The sequence below is a fragment of the Arvicanthis niloticus genome, chromosome 2 (genome assembly GCF_011762505.2).
Source record: "Arvicanthis niloticus isolate mArvNil1 chromosome 2, mArvNil1.pat.X, whole genome shotgun sequence".
Classification (NCBI taxonomy): Eukaryota; Metazoa; Chordata; class Mammalia; order Rodentia; family Muridae; genus Arvicanthis; species Arvicanthis niloticus.
In genome coordinates, this window is record NC_047659.1 from 146,352,788 (window position 1) to 146,371,876 (window position 19,089).

General features: G+C 53.8%; 1 protein-coding gene across 1 annotated transcript in view; it reads right to left on the reverse strand.

Moving 5' to 3' along the window:
* The window catches only part of Lama5 (laminin subunit alpha 5), a 48,434-nt gene that overhangs the window by 15,603 nt on the left and 13,742 nt on the right, over window positions 1-19,089 (reverse strand). Inside the window, exons 3-34 of the mRNA XM_076930360.1 lie at window positions 16,354-16,471; window positions 15,474-15,592; window positions 15,216-15,386; window positions 15,028-15,125; window positions 10,305-10,420; window positions 10,077-10,195; window positions 9,894-9,984; window positions 9,606-9,740; window positions 9,356-9,418; window positions 7,256-7,396; window positions 7,037-7,174; window positions 6,807-6,941; window positions 6,586-6,720; window positions 6,373-6,510; window positions 5,841-5,893; window positions 5,547-5,652; window positions 5,400-5,449; window positions 5,209-5,314; window positions 4,698-4,797; window positions 4,379-4,535; window positions 4,093-4,231; window positions 3,770-3,912; window positions 3,581-3,687; window positions 3,355-3,508; window positions 2,884-3,044; window positions 2,700-2,808; window positions 2,169-2,266; window positions 1,887-2,088; window positions 1,602-1,728; window positions 1,033-1,172; window positions 516-631; window positions 221-432 (exon numbers count right to left, since the gene is read on the reverse strand). Coding sequence (XP_076786475.1) covers window positions 221-432; window positions 516-631; window positions 1,033-1,172; window positions 1,602-1,728; window positions 1,887-2,088; window positions 2,169-2,266; window positions 2,700-2,808; window positions 2,884-3,044; window positions 3,355-3,508; window positions 3,581-3,687; window positions 3,770-3,912; window positions 4,093-4,231; window positions 4,379-4,535; window positions 4,698-4,797; window positions 5,209-5,314; window positions 5,400-5,449; window positions 5,547-5,652; window positions 5,841-5,893; window positions 6,373-6,510; window positions 6,586-6,720; window positions 6,807-6,941; window positions 7,037-7,174; window positions 7,256-7,396; window positions 9,356-9,418; window positions 9,606-9,740; window positions 9,894-9,984; window positions 10,077-10,195; window positions 10,305-10,420; window positions 15,028-15,125; window positions 15,216-15,386; window positions 15,474-15,592; window positions 16,354-16,471 — 3,997 coding nt within the window. The remainder of the gene's footprint in view (window positions 1-220; window positions 433-515; window positions 632-1,032; window positions 1,173-1,601; window positions 1,729-1,886; window positions 2,089-2,168; window positions 2,267-2,699; window positions 2,809-2,883; window positions 3,045-3,354; window positions 3,509-3,580; window positions 3,688-3,769; window positions 3,913-4,092; window positions 4,232-4,378; window positions 4,536-4,697; window positions 4,798-5,208; window positions 5,315-5,399; window positions 5,450-5,546; window positions 5,653-5,840; window positions 5,894-6,372; window positions 6,511-6,585; window positions 6,721-6,806; window positions 6,942-7,036; window positions 7,175-7,255; window positions 7,397-9,355; window positions 9,419-9,605; window positions 9,741-9,893; window positions 9,985-10,076; window positions 10,196-10,304; window positions 10,421-15,027; window positions 15,126-15,215; window positions 15,387-15,473; window positions 15,593-16,353; window positions 16,472-19,089) is intronic.

Here is a 19,089-nt window from a genome sequence, read left to right on the forward strand (position 1 = left end):
TGTCAGGGTTATGCTTCCCAGACCCTGCTAGACAAGTCACAAAACAGTGTACATCACCCAGGCTGCTAGCTGCCAGACGTCACTTCCTGTGACGTGCAGTCAGAGGCTCCTGAATGCTCCCTTGCCCACCATACCCCCTGGGCCTCGGCACACCCCATGCCCCAGGGAGCCCTTGGGATTCAGCACACAGCCTCTGATTCTCTGAGCACTGAGTACTCACGCCGACAGTTGGGGAAGCCCCAGTAGCCGGTGGCGCAGCGGGAGCAGTCCCGGCCAATGACGTGGCCCCGGCAGGGGCACTGGCCTCCGAAGGGTTCGCAGGTGGAGCTTACGGCGCCCACCTCGTGGCAACCGCAAGGGAGGGCCCCATTGTTGTAGAAGAGAGACAAGGAGGTGGCAGCGTTCCGGCAGAACGGGGATGAGCTGCTGGGACTACATCGAGGGGTAACAGTGAGCCTGGCTCCTGGCCTGACCCCTGTGCCCCAGAGCCCCTGTCCTGTCCCAACCCAGCCTACCTAATGTGGTAGCCTTGGGTGGCACAATGACTGATGAAGTCATAGGATTTGTCCAGGGGCTCCTCTTGGAGGTAGCTGGAGCTGTAAGCGTCTTCAGGAACGACCAGTACGTAGTCCTACAGAACAAGACCTGGTCACCTTTGCAAGGGCCCAGCCGAAGGGCCCGGCTGGGGGAATGTGGACAGAGCCTGTGGGTTGGAACAGGTAATGGTGCCGCCCCCTAAGAGTGGCTAAGACCGGGACATGGCTGTCCTAGTCTGGCAGACAGTGAGGGGACAGCAAGCCAAGCGTCTAGCTTTGCTCAGGTCCTCTTCTCGTCTGTTACCCAGCCTCCACTTCCGTCCACCAGCTGGACTTAAAGGCTCGGTTCTCAGGGAGCTTCTAGAGCCTCCCATGGTGCACCTGTGACGTGGGATACCCTGACAAATAGGTGATATACTCGAGCTGAGACCCACAGATATGAGACGGGCGTAAAGGGAAACCACTCAGCAAATGACACACCAGCCCTGAGGCTCACCAGCCAGAGCCACCGGCCTTCTGGCACACGCACGGTCACGGTGAGTTCGTTGTCTGTAACATCCAGCATCGTTTGACCCTCACACAACACCAGGATACGGCAGCCATAACCATGTGGACAGAAGCTGGCATTGGCGTGGCCTGGCAAGGGGGTCAAAATGGGAAAGTCAGGCCTCCAGTACCAACCACTCTAGATGCATGGCTGGTCTATCCTGGGTGTAGGGCAGTAGATTATCAGGGGACACAGATAGGACAGGCCCTGTACGAAGAACTTCAGATGATGGTATGTCACAGGCAGAGAGCCTACTGGCAACCTTTGAAAGCAGGCTTCATTCTTTGTGAATTATACATAGCCACACATGATCAGGTACCCCTGTGTACAAGTGACCAGGTCCTCCAAACACCTTATAAACAAACATTTGTCTCACCACTCGACAGACATGAAGAGCTCTAATACAGGGAATGGGTGTTTGGAGTTACCACTCACTGCAACCATTGGGCACTTAGTTTGAAAACTTGATGGTATCCAGTTTTTGCTCCCTCGACACTGTGGTGCATCCAGCTACTCACCCTGCCAGATTCGACCACCGTTGATAAGTACCTCCACAGGGAAGGAGGGGTGGACTGGTTGGTAGCTGTGCAGCAGGAAGGCATAGCGGCCCAGGGTAGGCACCTGGGTGGTAAAGACCACTGTGCCCTGTTGAAGAGAGTCTCTGATGAGTGGCCAGAATGGGGAACAGCTGGCCCACCTCTGTCTGCTGCATCTGTCGTGGGGTAGCGGAGGATAGGGACCCAGAGCCCTGCCCTGCCTCAACCCCATCCCTGGAGAGGCTTCCGTCTGCTCTGAGCCCTCACCTGTGGGTGACGCAGCAAAGTGGGTTCTGCATTGGGGTCCACCGCAGTCGGCGGCCGAGGCTGTGGTCCCGCTGGGGGTGCACCCGGTGCGAGCTCCTGAGACTGAGTCAGAGGCAGGTCGGGAGGCAGCGGCAAGACCTGGCAGTCCTTAAGGATGATGGGCTGCGGTGGCCTTGGGAATCGGGAGGCTAGACAGGCAGCGCTGGGAAGCACGGTGAGTGAGAACACCCTCCTGGCCAACAGTTCCCTGCTCCTCACCATAGCCACCCCCGGCCCCACTACCTGCTGGGGTTGAAAGTTCCATGACTGCTCACACAGAAGACCCGGGGCTCCACAAACTCAGTGCTAAACTCCTCCACAGGGACCAGGGTGACGCTGTGCTGTGGGAGAGAAGGGCAATGTGCAGCTAGTCCCCAGGCAGCCGAGGACAGGAGGCATGGTGGGGTCGGTATGGCTGACCACATACTCTAGATCCCAGGAATCCTGAGCCTACACTCCATCACTCCTGTCTTCTGTCTGGAGCCCACACACGGGTGCAGAAGTGGTGACGGTTTCTAGAGCTCCCAACCCTTGTGCCCCCCACCCCCCCCACATATTTACTGTCTCCATCCCACCTCTATTTTGAGCTCCCAGCTCAGAGGCCAAGCACACAGCCAGATCTGCATAAGCCCCTTCACAGGCAAGTAAGCAAGGCCAAACTACACAGCCCTGTACCACAGGAGCTCCTGGGACCCAGAAGCTCTGTTCTGTTTTATACATACTTAAAATATGCTAGCAGAAGCCACCCTGGGGCAAGGGCTCAAGGGGCTTTACCAGGAAGAAGTGAGCCTGCTCAGCTGTGAGCCGGATGCTGGCCTCAGAGTCCAGGTAGAAGACGGCTAGATGATGCTGGGTATCCCGAGCCGGACTCCGGCACAGGGAGCTGAGGGAGGACGGACTGTAAATGGAAAGCCCTGGGCAGGGTCCTCCCATCCTCCTTTTCCTGTTCTAAGCTTACCTGTATGGGCAGGGGTGGAGGTTGAGCATCCCTTGCTGGGGGGCTCTCTGAGGGGTGTGCACAGACACGCCCATCTCCTGGTGTGAATCCTCACTGAGATATTCCACCACGAGAGCATACCGGCCTGGCTGAGGCACTGCCATCTCAAGCTGGATGTCCACCTGAGGGAGGGTAGGGTGACCAGAGACCCATAGTTCTCATCCTTCCCATAGCTGCCTACAGCTAGATCTTGGAGCCCAGGTCATCTCCAAGCAGAAGATGGCCAATCCAGGTAATGGAGGAAGCAAAAAAGCTGTAATTCCTGCATTACACCCAGTGTCCACTAGGGACAGCAACAGCCACTCTGGGTCATGCATGGAAGCTCCACCATCTTATAACCTTGCCTTGCACCCACTCAGCCACTGAGATAGGGCCCCTCCTCCAGTCTAAGGTCCACAGTACCCACTCCCCCACAGGCCCTCAGATACCCACATCACTGCCAACGCATGTTGCCAGCGGCGGGTGTGAAGGGCTGAGCTGCTCTGTGGGACAGAGCCGGGGTAGGCTGTTGTCATGGCGACACAGGGCCTCAGTTCCAGCTGCTGAAGGGAAGCCATCCAGGGGTAGGTGAGCATAGAGGAGACAGCTACAGAAGAGAGACGGAGGTCAGCACAGGTCCACACAGGATCCAGCCCCAACTCATCCTGCAGGACCTTACTTTTCTGTGGAGTGCAAGGCTGAGGGACGATAGGTACAGGCCTCCGTTACTCGATGCTGCAGGAGAGCTGCCTCATAGTAGGTGCTGGGCAGTAAGACCACGTAGTCCTGAGAGAGGTAGGTAGGGGGTGAGGATACAAAGGCTCTGGAGCCCAGGGCCCTATCCACCCTGCTGTGGCCCTTGCCTTACCAAGAGTACACCTTCAGCCTCAACCAGCAAGGCCCAGATGCCCGGGTTCAGCACAAAGGGTTCGCCAAAGCCCCTCTGGGGCACAGTGACAAAGGTAGGTTCAGTGCTGGGTGGGAAGGCCACTGGCTGGCTCTGCTCTGAGCCTGGGGTGAAGAAGATAACATGCCCGGGCTCAATCCACAGAGCACCCGAGTCTGCACGTCCCCCATGTAAGCGTACACCGCCCATGGGGCCAGAACGAAGGTGATACGGGCTGGGCCCACTACCCGCATGACTTGGGTGATACGGGGTAGAAAAGGAAGCGGTGAGCAGACCCCACTCACAGTTGGTACAGCTAGAAAGCTTGCCCTCTTCACGGACAGTGACCTGCCCATTCACACTGGTTGATCCACGGTTGACGTATCGGAAGACCAGCCGAAACAGGTCAGGGGAGGTCACATTCAGCCTGGCCACAATCCTGGGCTGTGGTGGATGTAAGAGAACACGTCATTCCCCTGACCATTGACCTGGTCCCCTGATCCCGAGGTGCAGCTTGTTCTGCTGGCCACCGTAGACACCCAGCAGGTTCCATCTCTGCACCAAGCCCAGGGAGGGGGCAGCATGGTCCACCTGGATAGCCGTCATGTGTGCGTAGCCTCTCCAGCTAAAGTTCTCAAACTCCAGGGGGTTGAAGCCAAAGCGTACAGCATGGCCCTCGGGAGTGGCCGCCTCCTCTAGTTCTAGCCGCATGTGATGCAGGTCTGGCAAGTAGTGGTCCTTCGCTGGCCTGCCATGGCACAGGTGTCTGAGCAGGACAGGCATGGGCCCTACATGGCCACCCAGATTTCCCAGGGGTAGCTGGGTACTATGTGGGCTCCTGGCGAGAACATGGGGGGATACCATACATGCTGCGTCCCCAGCCCAGGCCAAGTCAGTGGAAGGAACTCACTCGCTGCAGGTGGGGCCCTGGGTGTTAGGACGGCACAGGCATGCACCTGTCTTTGGTTCACAGCCCTGACCCAGGGCACCGCCAACATCACACCTGCAGCCTGTGTTGGGGGAAAAAAAAAGAGTCAGAGGCTGGTGAGCCCCCAGCACCCTCTGGGGTCCCTCTCACAACCCTCAGGTTAGGCCTCATAGGCAGGTCTCTCTCTACCCACCCTCAGTAAATAAACTAACATCAACTCTTAGGGTCTGCTTGGGGGCGGAGGCAGGGGCAAGGGAACTAGGACGGATTAGTGATGTCTGCTGTGAACACAGGATGGAGCAAAGGGCCATGTGTCAGAACAGAGCTGATACTCCAGCACAGGCTGGTGGTGGCGGTGGTGGTGGTGGAGTGGGGGGGTACGGGGGGGAGTGGGTTTGAACATCTGTCCCACTTGTAGCTCCCTGGGCCTCAGTCTTCCAGTGTGCATGACACAGTACGGACGATGACTGGGGGCCCAAGTATAAGCACTTACTACGGCAGCCAAAGTAGTCAGCATGATCTAGGCCAAAGAAGCCGTCCTTGCAGGCCGCACAGGTCCTGCCACACACATGAGCTTTGCAGAAACACTGCCCGTTGCCCTAAGGGGGAACAGGAAATGAGACTTGGTGAGGTAATAATACTTGACCCTAGACCCAACCCAATGCCCCCGACACTCTGATTTACCTGGCATTCAGTAACTCCACCCAGTGTGCCTCGTGGGTCACAGCTGCAGCCTGGGGAGAGCAGAGCAGTATTGAGAGCCCTAGGGGACAGGAGTGGGGGACAGGCCTATCCCTCAAACCCCTAACCGTCCCTCTAGGGCAGACTCACGTGTGCAGCCTTCAGGGTTGCTGGAGCTCAGTCCCCAGTACCCAGGTTTACAGCGGTCACAGCTTGGCCCCTCCACGTGAGCCCGGCACGTACAGGGAGCCTGTGCCTGACAGAGAGTATGGGAAAGAAGTGGGCCGAAGCCCCTCACCCGCCTTACCCTACACTTGGCAGCCACCCAGGATAGAAATAAAGAACCAGCAGAAGGAGTAAACGCCCCGAGGTTGCCGTAGCAACAGTGGGACCAGCGTCTCTCTGGGCTTCAGACTTGGTGGGCATGGACAATCCTATGCTTACCTCAGGAAGGGCAGGATTGGCTGGGGCCAGACCAGCAGGATGACAAGAGCCAGCTATGGAGAGAGAACCAAGCTTTGATCATTCACAGTGACAGGGCCTCCCCAGGGTCAAGGGCTCCCCAGTCCCAGGCAGAACCCAGGTCCCTGCTGCGGTTGTGAGCAGGTGTGAAAACATGGACCTCCCCATCATCATCACCAAGACAAGGGCACACATGTCTCCTTCCCCCCACCTCACCATGCTGCAAGTGGCCAACGCATGAATGCACATGGGCACTCATATACACACAGTGAATGCATGTAACATGCACACAGAAATCACATGATTCACATGCATGAACATTCACAAAGCCCGGCACACACGTGGCACATGGAAACATCACATGTGAACGTAGCACATGAACAACCTTAGAAAGATACAGCACACGAACACAGCTATAGAACACAGTCCCTGGATGCACACATGAGTGGACCTCCGTGAACAGTGTACAGATCACACAAACAGGACCACCCTCTGCTCCACCACCCCAGCTCACCTTCACAGTAGGGGAAGTTATAGGCCCCTGGCACACACATATCACAACGTAGTCCTGTCACTCGGGGCCGGCACCTGCACTGGCCAGTTGTAGGGTCACAGGCTGTATGCAAGGAGCCATCGGCAGAGCAGTGGCATGCTGTGTAGAGAAATCCGTGTGTGGGTACAAAGTAGGGCTATGAACTGCACACCTTCATTCTCCCAAAAAACTTACGGATGCAGCTGGGAAAGCCATAGAAGCCGGGGCTACATTCCTGACAAGTGGCACCCGTGTAGCCAGGACGGCAGTGGCACAAACCGCCCATTCCACACTGTTGATCCAGGGCCCCCTGAGGGTCACAGGCACAAGCTATGGAAACACAGGCAGGGATTGAGGGTCAGACCCTGATCCTGTGGGGATGGCTTGACCCCTTCTTGCTCTAATTCTCTGCTCACCGTGACAGTCGGGGTACCCATGGTAGCCTGGAAGGCAGCGGTCACAGTGAGGACCGTCAAAGCCAGGTCGGCACTGGCAACGGCCAGCCTCATCACAGCCTTCAGGCAGGGTCCCTGCTGGGCTGCAGCCACATACTGCAGAGTAGAATGTGTTACTGGGATCCTGACGGGAATGGGCTGCCCCTCAGGCACCCCGGCCACCTGTGCCCACATGGAGGGATGCCACTCACGCTGACAGAGAGGGAAGTGGAAGTAGCCAAGGGCACAGTGGTCACACCTGTCCCCCTCAAAGCCGGTGCGGCACGTGCACTGGCCGGACTCGGGGTCACAGAGGCCATTGGCGACCCCGGGGCTGGAACACTGGCATGCTACAAAGAGAAAAACAACTGATCGGTCAGAGCTTACTTGGTGCAGGGGCACCTCACGAGTGGATGAGGGGTCGCACTCACAGTGGCAGCTAGGCCCGTAGAATCCAGGAGCACAGAGCTCACAGTGGGAGCCCCGGAAGTTGGGTTTGCAGACACAGCGTCCCAACCTTGGGTCCTTCCGGCAGGCGTTGCCCTGGGTCCCTCCGGCATTGCAGTCACAGTCTGGGAGGAAGGTGGGGAAAGGCTTAGACACAGGCAGGGCCCAACCCTCCTGTATGAAAGACCAGCTTTTCTACAAAGTCACATTTTTGCACATTTATTTAACACAAATTAGGATCCAAAAAGAAGTAAAACTCCAGAAGCTGGTACTTTAGGAAAACAGTGAACTGCAGATTCTAACCACCTATCTGGCTGGGTGTGGTGGCGCAAGCCTTTAGTCCCAGTCTGGAAAAACAAAAGCAGGTGGTTCTCTGGGAGTTCAAAGCCAGCCTGGTCTATACAGCTAGTCCTAAGCCAGCCAAGGTGAGACCTTGGTCTTAAAACACATACACAACACCACCAGCACAGCTGCTAATCTGTCATAGTTTTAACAGAGGCTTCTAATTAACACAAGCATAAACGCAGGGAAAGACTAAAACAACAAGCCAGACAGAAACTTCTGGGTTTATCATTATTTCTGGGAGTTGGGAAAAAGGAAGAAAGCCCACCAGGTGCCCGAATCATGCAGCAGAGAGTACTTTGAACATGTGACTGTTGATCCTGACGGGAATAATGGCCTGGGGCTGGTGGACAGCAAACCACACGCCTTTAATCCCAGCACTCAGGAGTCAGAGGCAGGGGGTTGGATCTCTGGGAGCTTGAGCCCAGCCTAGTCTACATAGCTAGTCCCAGGACAGCTAAGGCTATGCAAGAAACTTGTTTCAAAAAAAAAAAAAAAAAGGACAGCAAACTCTCACAGCCGCCAGCCCGACAGGAACACAGTTTGCTCCTCTAGCAAAAGTCCAGAAAGGAAAGGTCAGCTGGAAAAGAAGGAAGGACAAGAGGACAGGTGAGGCCCAGACTGATGTCAACAAGGACAGTCGGGGTCAGGTGACTGACTTCGGAGTTGGAAGGAAACCCCAAAGAGAGAGTTTCTAGGACTAAAGAAAAGATGGGCAAAGAAGATGGGTAGGTAAGTCATGATGAAAGGGCTGGAAGGTGAGGGCCACAGGCATCCCAATCCAGCCAGAGACACCACACACAAACATGGAAGGCCAGACTACTGAGAAACAGTATTCACTTCTGCCCTGCCCTGGAAGGATACAAATCCTGCCCAACAGTGAAAAAAAAAAATTATCTAAAAGGTGCAACCTCAACCCAGAAACACCCCTGGCCCCTGTCTCTGCGTTAGGAAAAAGGGCTCCGATTAAGCAGACAACAGAGGCTACCATGCAGGTCGGCAATGGTCCAGCCAACAGCCATGCACAGTCAGTGCACCACCATTGCTGTCTTATGTTAGGGAGCCGACTTGGCACCCGGGCAAAAGGCCACAACATATGCAAGTCTGCTAAGCCAGGGCCTGCTGACGTCTGGGAAACACCCTGTGGAGATGAGACCGTGAAAAGTCGTTCATGCCGGGATGTTTGTTGGAGCATCTTTCTGAAGGCGGGCAGGGCGGCTGGATGCTCCATCTGTCTATCACACAGCTGTGGAAAGCCATGTTTACACGACTGGGGTGGGAGAAGACACAACCCCTAAACAGTGTGTGTGTCTCACTGCAGTGTTTATACACACACGGAGTTCAGGGTGCACAGAGAGGGTTATTTGCCCTGACAATGGATCAGAGAGCTTTGTAACAGCCAGGCCATGCACTGTACCACTGCTACAACCCCAAGCAGAGCTTCTGAGAGGTTTCTCATGTGACCGTGCTGAAGAAACATCTCAGCAGTTAAGAGCACTGGCTACTCTTGCAGAGGAAGGACCAAGCACCCACATGGTGGCTCAGAACAGTAACTCCAGAACCAGACGGATCCAACACTTTTTCTGCCTCTATGGGCACGAGGCACATATACACACACAAACATGGATACTCATAAAATAAAAGTTAAAAGTTAACAGACAGAATGAAAGATGATTAAGATAAAAACTGGTCGTCTGCGCACAACTTCGTCTCGTGGGTTCCAATGACCTCAGGGTACTTACTCACGATCTGTCCGGCGGGAAGCACCTGTTCTCCCGTGTCATTGTGGGGAAACGAAGGCAGAGCTGAAGAAGAGATATCACACTTGTCAACCAGGTCTGTGGGGCAGGTTCTCTGGCTCCAGTACCACAGACCACACCCAGGGCTCTGGGTCCTGGGTCTTCCACCATTCCTAGGCCCTTCAATCCCCTCAGGCAGTGACCCTGGGCCTTCCCAACCAAGCCCAACCCCGCGCTCCACGCTGGCCCTCACGGTAGCAGTGTGGGAAGTCCACGTAGCCCTCAGCGCAGGCAGCACACTGTTCTCCCGTGAAGTTCGGCCTGCAGTAACAGCGGCCCGTCATGTCTTCACAAGTCCCATCCGTGAAGTCTGACTCACAGTCACACGCTGAGAGAACAGTCAGAGAGAAGAGGGTCATGAAATAATACAGAGCTATGGTCTGGCCTCCTGGGTTGGGAGGGGGATCTGGGAGATACAACAGCTAAGACAGACTGACCCTAAGACTTAGTCTCCAAGGCTTAGGAACACAGCTCTACTTACGCCGACAGACGTGAGGCGAGTCCAGCGGCTGGCCTGGGGCACGGTAGAAACCAGGCAGGCAGCGCTCACAGTTGATACCCGTGGTGTGATGCTGGAGACACAGACACATAGCTCCCTAAGTCCAGGTATGTCCCTGTTTCATCATACGGCCATCTACATCAGGTTAGCCTTTGCTTAGCTCACCTGACAATCGAGGCAGACACCTCCACCCTGGTACACGTTGTCCTGGTTCTGGCTGGCATTGCGCCGGTCCACCTCAGGGTCATAGTAACAGTCGTAGGCATGGCCATGGCAGTTGCAGGCTGCGGAGTCAGGGCCAACAGTTAGCATGCCTTCCAAAGCCCTGGAACCCCTGGGACATAGTCTGTGAGCCCTGGGCGCAGGCAGCGAATACTAGTGTGGTATACGCACACTGGCACTCGTTGGCGCTGTCCGTGGTGGCGGGCTTCCATGGCTGCTGGTTGAAGCCTGGACAGCATCGGTCACAAGAACCTCCACATGTATTGTGCTGGCAGGCACACTGCAGCCTATGAAGGGACAGAGAGGAGTCAGGAGCCACCCCTGCGTCAGAGGGCTAGAGACGAGGTGGGTGGTATGTCCTTGGGCATCGCCGGCCTGCTGTGTGGGCACAGGGTCCCTCCCTAGTTTGCCAGCTGTCATGCAGTAAGCTCTGTTCCAGACTGCCAGCCCCCATTGCAATGGCTCTGCACATGGCTTGAGCCTTAGAGAATGAGGGGAAAGGAGACAGATTCCCTGTGTCAGCAGAGAGGGACACAAGATCTCAATGACACCCTTAGGGTGTGTGTTGATGTTAGGGTGGGGCCTAAGCGCTAACACAGGTGGAACCTTGGCCCTCTCAATTCTGCCTGTACCCAAACCTTGACCCAGTTCTAAGGGAGGAATACACTGGTTCCCCAAGAGACCTGGATCTTACTCGGTTTGTGAAATCCTGTCAGTCAGACACCCCCATATATCTAGGGCATCTCCCCAGGGGCTAGTGGCCAAGAACGACTTCCTCTTTCAAAAGGCTGGAGTCCCGCCGCTGTCCCAGTGGGCAGGGGGACAGCTGGCTGGAGATGAGCACAAGACTGGAGCATCTGCGTTGTATAAACCAACACCTCCCACGTTCTACCGGCGTGTGGCGGGGTCAGAGCCAGCCCGCTCCAAGGGGCAGCATACAAATTTCCTGAGCAAGAGGCCAGAAGCCTACTGTGCATGCCAGGAACTCAGAGCCTCAAACCATCAAGCTCAACAATGGATCCCCATCAGGGGGTCCCGGGGCCTTGAGAGTCAATTCTGCTTCCTGTTTTATCCCAAAGGCTTCTGGGAAAGCCTTAGCTTCAGCGTAGGAGAAGGAACAAACTACCTGTCAGGACAGATAGGCAGCAGCCATTCAGACTAACCCAGCTGAGGCAGAGCCACTGGTCTGCAGCGGGCATCTCATTTTGAGCGATCTACACGGTCAAGAGGCACCCCTGAACTAACCAGGGAAGAAGGCAGTATAAAGTGGTGTAACCCTGACCAATGGTAAAAATCTTCACAAGTCTACCCTGGGGAGACAGAACCCACAAGAAGGCCTTGCAATGGAGGGACACAAGAGGGTCTACAGATGCCACACATGGCAGACTTGGGCCCCACTCAGTTTAATGAAGCAATCTGGTAGATGCTGTAAAAAGAATGTTTCAGAATGACTATAAACAAAGGAGTCTAAAAATAGGCAGATGTGAAAGATGACTAGTTAGAACTTCTAGAATTGAAAAAATGCAATTATTAAGTTATTAAAAAAAAAAAAAAAAAAAAAAGCCAAGCCCAGTGTGGTGGGTCATGCCTTTAATCTTAGCAGTTGGGAGGCAGAGGCAGGTGGATCCGTGAGAGGTAGGCTATCTTGTGTATACAGTGAACTCCAGGCCAGCCTCATCTACATAGTGAACTCCAGGCCAACCGGAGCTGCACAGTGAGACTTCGGAAACAAAGACTGAAGCTGGAGAGATGGCTCAGTGGTTAAGAGCACTGGCTGCTTTTTTTTCCAAGACTCTGGTTTGATTTCTAGTACCCACATGGATCTGACACCCTCCTCTGCCCTCCTCAAGTACAAGGCTCACAAGTGGGACATATGCATGCATGTGGGCAAAACACTGACACACAGAAAAATTTAAAAATATTTTTAAAAGGAAAATGAAATTAAAGATTTTCAACAGAGTAAGTAAACAACAGAACAGACAGAGCTAATGGGGACATTCTCTGAGGGGACATTCTCTCAGGGAAGGCCGCTGAGAAGAGACAAAAGGAAAACACAAGGTTTTCTCAGACGAGGGTCACTGTGTGGGAACACAGAAGGTAGCAAGGAAGATCGTGGCCACCCAGGTAACAAAGACACATGCGTTCTGAGATCTCAGAACCAGAGACACCCCTTCATACTTCTGACTGGATCCACCGGGCACAAGCAGAGGTGATAAAAACACAGCAGCAACATCAGCTCAAGAGACCCTGAACCCGACGAGGGCCTAATGCTGACCCAGGTCTGAAGGAATAGTCATCAGAAAAGAATCAAAGCCAACAATGCCCTAGTCCAGCAGCCATCTTCCAAGGTGACTGGCAGACGATCACCCACTAAGTGGCACACTGCAGAAAACGGGAAGCGGACCGGCGGAGCAAGGGGCCCGTGAAAATAAGAACCGGGAACAAGAGGGTGACAGAGGCTCTGAACATAGACAAGTGTCCCAGATGGGAAGGATGTGGGGCTGAGGACCAGGTCACATGGGGAGGAGCCAGGGTATCTCTGCACATCTGGGTTTGCCTGTGACAGAGTATAGGCTGCCATGCCAGGCCTAGTGGGACACTCTGTCATCACAATTTCTCTGGAGGCTGAGACAGAAAGTCTGTTCAGACTACAGAGTCAGTTGAAGACAAGTCCGTGCAGAACAAAAAGCAAGAACACTGGGCTGGGGCTCACTGGGGCTCACTGGGGCTCACCGGACGGCGCTTGCTTAGCATGCACAAGACTTAGTTTCTTCATCAGAGGTAGAGCCATGGTATGGACAAGTAGGGGTGGGGGCCACACTGGATGGACAGGATGAGGGAAAGGTGGCAGCAAGACGTCCCCTCTCTGCTGCAGGAACAGACGGCCTCATCTCTAGAGAGGCAGCCAGTGAGGAATGGAAGAACACGTTGGCTGGCTTGAGAGCACAGGCTAGAGCTCTGAGATAATGTTGTTGTTGAAGTCTGTGGCTCTGGGGAAAATGCCAGCATAAGCTATTCCTCAAGCCCTGGAGGGAGGGCTGGGCTCAGCTCAGGCCTGAGCGTGTGAGGTGGGCTCGGTGGTGAGCCTCTCCCCTGAGCGTGTGAGGTGGGCACGGTGGTGAGCCTCTCCCAGCAGGTAAGGATGAACCCAGATGCTGAGGCTCCACTTCCTCTAACGCTAATTTGCTTTACTAATGGGCTCCCCATCCATCCTGGCCATAGGGAGCTGTACTCCCACTTGGCATTTCATTTCCCAAGGCAATTAGCAGTGCCTGGAGCTGCACTGCACTGCCAAAGACTCATTGCCACAAGTGTCCCCAGAAGGCTAGAACTGCAGCCTGCCTGCCCGAGTCCTTCAGCTGGGGACACCATGCCATACCTGTTTAAGTTGCTCTGCAGAAGACAGCTTGTCAGTGTGTGTGTGCATGGGCAATGTGCTTGTGTGTGTGGGTGCGTGCGTGCATGCGTGCATTCGTGTGTGTGTGTGTGTGTGTGTGTGTGTGTGTGTGTGTGTGTGTGAGAACCTTCATCCAGGGACACCATGCCATACCTGCTTAAGTTGCTCTGTCAGTGTTTGTGTGAATGTATGCGCATATGCATGTGTGTACCTATGTCAGAGTGTGTGTGTGTGTGTGTGTGTGTGTGTGTTATCCTTCAGCTGGGGACACCATGCCATACCTGTTTAAGTTGCTCTACAGGAGACAGCTTCATCAGTGTCTGTGTGCATGGGCAATGTGCTTGTGTGTGTGTGTGTGTGTGTGTTCTCATCCCAGTGTCTTGGCTTCACTTACTTGCTCTATAACCTGGAGCCTGTGCTAAAACTATAAGGCCCCAGTAGAGGCCCTATGCTGAGCTCAGCTCAAAAACTTTAAGGCAATGGAGGTGGCGGCAGGTGAGCTGCTTGCATCTTGTGGGAGTGTTCTGGGGCAGGCTGAGGGGAGGGGGTAGGACGTGAGTGTCTCTCATGGGCTACCTACCCACTGCCAGCTCCGCCCTACAGCTCTATCCTCTCCTGTCTCTGCTTTGTTCTGACTTGTGGCTCGTGGAGGTGGGGAGTGATGGATCCTGGCTAGCTCCTCAGAGCAGCTGTGCTTACCTATGCCCACAGGGCCTTGTCTGTTAGAAGCTCAATATCTGGCTGCTGCGGGGGGGGGGGGGGGGGGGGGGGGGGGAAGAAAGGAAGAGGACAGGGAGGCCGGGCTATGTCCCGAGAACAGTTTCCAGGCAGAAAAGGGCTATGCTGCCAGGCTCCAGTCATCCATTTAGGTAAGGGCTTTGGGGGGGGGGGGGGGGGGGGGCCAGGCCACCAGGGGCTCTAGACTCAGATACAAATTGTGTGATGGCATCTGGTGGTGGGGTAGATACTGGGTATTTCCTGCCTAATCACCTGGCTCTGGGTAGGTTATGGGAGCTTGGGTGTTAGGCCCAGGGCCAGGCTAAAGCACTAGTTACTTACAAGAGGTCAGAGCCCTTGGCTGGCCCTAGTTACAAGAGCACTGGGTACATTAAATGGGGAACACTTGTTGGCCCTGTCCTTGACCTTGGCCCTTTCCCTGAGTCTGGTAAAGGTCAAGGAAGAAGGCAACAGAGAGTCTCTGTGCCCTGGGGAAGGTTAGTGGAGCTGGGGTGGGCTGCCTGGACAAATGGTACATATCCACCTAGGGATACAGATGTGTACCAAGGGATCACGGCCACCACTGATGTCCATCTCAAAGGTCCTGGGTCTGTGGCATCAGGTAAGCTGTCACTCAAGACCAGGACAACCTGAAAGGCTCACATAGTTCTACCTCTTCAGATGGAAACAGAGACTCAGAGTAGCAGCCAGTGCAGGTCCCATTGGGAAGCCAGAGCTGTGACAGGCAGGTAGGTAGCTGAGGATAGCCAAAGGTCTCACCTGAAAGGATCCGAGGGGTCCTTGGCGTCACAGACATCCGCGTGGCCATGACAGACGCAGCGACCGCCAATGCTGATGTCTTTGATGCTGTAATAATACTATAGTGGAGGCCATGAGAAATAGTTATCACCTGACCATGCCACCTGCCCAGACCCTCTATGAGAAGCCAACCACACCCACACGCTCACCCGGCGGGTGACGGTGGGGTCCCGCAGCGCCTTGCCCATAAGGTGTCCCAGTAGTGTGTTGGTTCGCAGAAATCGCAGGCGGATGTTGGTGGCCTTGGTGAAGTCTCGAAGGAGTGGTGAATAGGAGAAGTTCATGGCCCCAGGACGCCCGTTCACCAAGGACACCACAATCTGCAGAAGGCATGGCAAATGAGGGCAGGTTTGGAAACAACGGGGACCCACCCCCACCCCCCAGACAAGCATGGCTGTGCACCCCACCTCGCCGTTCTCCAGAGGCACTATTCGAGAGTATTCTGTGGTACAGATGACGTCATCATCCTGCGTGATGCGTTCTAGAGTCCGAGGGCCAAACCGCTCCAAACAATCCCTCTTGGAGGCTAGAGGAAATGGATGAGAAGGTGGGGTAACAGACACCAGATATAGACACCCATCCCAGGCCCCAGCCTGGCTCCTCCTACTGCCTGCGTGCTCTGTAACACAGATTGCTGCCCCGTGTTCTACTGACCAGCAGGAGTTACTGAACAGACAGAAAAACCCTGGGTCAAGGCAGAGCCCTTACCTCAGGCAGCCAGGACAGACTGGACTGCAGAGCCTTTGCTACCTCACTGCTCAGGCCTCTCTCTTCCGGGGACACGCCAGAGAATGGGTGTTCCTTAACCTCTCCACAGGCACAGTCTGCAGCCGCCCCTCTCCCTCTCTTGCCCAGAGAGTTTTGGGGGATGTGTCACCAAGCCTATCTAATCAGAGTACCCCTACCCTGCCAACATAACTGGTCAGGAGGCATGTAGCCAGGCCTGCCAAGGACTCCAGCTGTCTCCTGCCACAGGCAGTAAAGCTGGCAGGAGGTAGGCCCACAGCTGCCAGGGCTGCTTTGTTACCACGGGAGTCTGAGCTAAAGCCTATCTAGAAGAGCCATAAAATGGCCCAAAGACTCCTGGTACCACTAGTATGACACCAGCTATGTCCAATATCGAGCATGTCGAGCGTGGGAGTCGATAAGCTCCCCTCTGCCCCTAGGTGGCGCTGGCAGCAATAAACCCTAAAGAGGGCATCACAGGGTGAGGGCTTGGCACCAGGGACCCTGAAGCAACTACAGCCCCACTGCAAGGACTCCAGTTCTGCAGCTCGGGACACTCACAGGCAAAGAACTGCCATGGCTGATAGGTGTGGCCGAAGTCTGTGGACCGCTCCAGCACCCAGAGGTCAGGCCGAGGTGAGTTGGCAAACTTGATGAGCACGTAGGCCACATGGAACACCTGCAGGGGGACAGGGAGTGTGACGTCAGACATTGGGTCCCTCCCGTGTGAGGTACAGCAGGTGATGCAGAGGCATGTCTGTGACAAGCTCTTCAGGTTTGAAACCTGAAATGTCTTCCCCAGTAGGCTCCTGTTTTGGAAGCTTGGTCCCAGCAGGTGGCACCATTTTGGGGACATGTGGCACCTTTAGGCAGTGAGGCCTAACTGGAGGAAGTGGGTCACTAGAAAGGAGACTTGAAGACCTAGTTCCTGTCCGCTTTGCCAGCATGTTCCTGTCACCAACCGACTGAGGCGCACACCTTTAATCCCAGCCCTAGAGGCAGAGGCTGGAAGATCTGAGTTGGAGGCCAGTCTGATCTACATAGTAAGTTCCAAGACAGCCAGGACTATATCACACAGAGAAACCCTGTCTCAGAGAAAAAAAAAAAATCTGATACCAAAGTAGTTGGGCTACCGCTGTCACTAAAGCTAATCACGTGGTCCCCGAACTCTAGAACTGGTGTGAAAGGAATGTGGAAGATTGGGACATGTAGGTTAGAAAAGTCTAGACGAGATGCCATGGAGATGATGGCTCAGTGGTTAAGAGCACTGATTGCTCTTCCAGAGGTCCTGAGTTCAGTTCCCAGCACCCACACAGTGACTCACACCATCTCATCATAGATAGATATCTTGGGCCCCTCTTCTGGTATGCAGGTGTACATATAGATACTCATACATTAAATTTAAAAAAAAAATTCTTAAAAAGAAAAGCTAGAAACTGGAGGTGGAGCTTGCTGGGCCGTTGAAACTGGAGGTGGAGCTTGCTGGGCCGTTCTGATACAAATGTGAAAGCCCAGGACTCCACTAGAAATATGGGCAATGACACCATCATCATGCTTCCCTGCATAAAGTGTCTCCCACGTGATAACCTGATTCTCATCTCCAGAACCCGATTTGACGCTGGAAGGAGAGGAGCCTCCTCGGTGTCCTCTGACCTGCACATGCGTACCACGGCCCACGTATATACGCAAACACATACAACATACATGCACACAAATACACATGAAAAGCCATCATAAACGTGGACAGGAGCCTAGACACAAGCTGCTCTGCCAGAGAACCCAGCTTTGATTCCCAGTACCCTCGTGGAAGCTCACAAGTTTGTAACTCTAGTCCCGGGAGTTTCAACACCATCTTCTGGCTTCCATGGGCACCAGACATTTTTGTGGTACACAGCTGTGAGGTTTCAGATTGGAACAGTTATCCCATAGGAAGTCAGACTGGGGTCATTCTGGCAAGGAATCTGTCCACATGTTACCTGCGCCCAGAAACCGTGAGAGGCTAAATTCAAAAGGAATGAACTACTAATTTTGTGGAGTAAAATTTAAGGCAACATAACATCCAGGCTGTGTCATGGTTATTGCTGGCTGCCTTTGGTCAGATTTACATCCAGAATCAGGCAGAAAAATCGAAGCAAAGATTTAGACAATGTAAGTATAGCAAAAAGGCAGCTTGTTTGAATATAATTAAGAGACTAGTAGCTTTAATTAGAAGTTACATAATTAGCAGTTGGAAAATAAGGAAGGTCCTTGGGGGCCTCCAGTGCAGTGAGGTGGCTCTACCAGGTTCTACGGTATGAAACCATCAACTCTTCTGAAAAGCTGCTACCTGTGGCAGAAGGTTACCTAGCAACGGCCTCATGGTTTCAGGTTATCTGAAGCTGTGCAGAAGGGGGCCACTTGAACTTAGCATCATCTGTATGACAGCAGATTTGCTGGGGTAGAAAATACGAGAGTTACGGCTTCATAGAGGCTTCTACCAAGATTTCTGAGAAAAGCCCAGCAGGCAAGGAGGTTTGTAACAGAATCAGGTTCCAAAAGAAGCCCAAGCTACAGCAAGGACCCGGCCATTGGCAATGTTGGGAACTTGGAAAACCTATAAAGAGCTACAGGCAGCAAGTGGAGTCGACCCTGGAGAAGCCATGTGGTCTGCCAACAGCAAGCCATTTGGAGGGGGCCACCTGTCTGGCAGAGTTCAGACTGCCATTGTATGCTGCAAATATTGAGCATACAGATGCCCTCAAACGTTGAGCATATAGCTACAGGATTTAATGTTTGCCCTATTGCTTTGAACCATTCCTTCCTTTTAGGATAGGAATGTCACAGGATGTAGTGGCGCACACCTTTAATCACAGCACTTGGGAGGCAGAGGCAGGTGGATTTCTGTGAGTCCAAGGCCAGCCTGGCCTACATAATGAGTTTCAGGACAACCAGAGCTATATTGTGAGACCTCATCTCAAAAAATAATAGATAGAGGTCTTGTGAGATGGCTCAGTGGTTAAGAGCACTGACTACTCTTCCAGAGATCATGAGTTCAAATCCCAGCAACCACATGGTGGCTCACAACCATCTGTAATGAGATCCAATGCCTTCTTATGGGGTGTCTAAAGACAGCCACAGTGTACTTACATATAATAAATAAATAAATAACCTTTAAAAATAATGATAGATACATAGGTAGGTAAATACATTTTAAAAAGGAATGATACTGTTATGATAAAACAGGAATTTAAAAAAGGAATTTAAAAAGGAATGATATGTTAACAGTCTGCCTTGAGTCCAGAGGATACTGTGAACTTT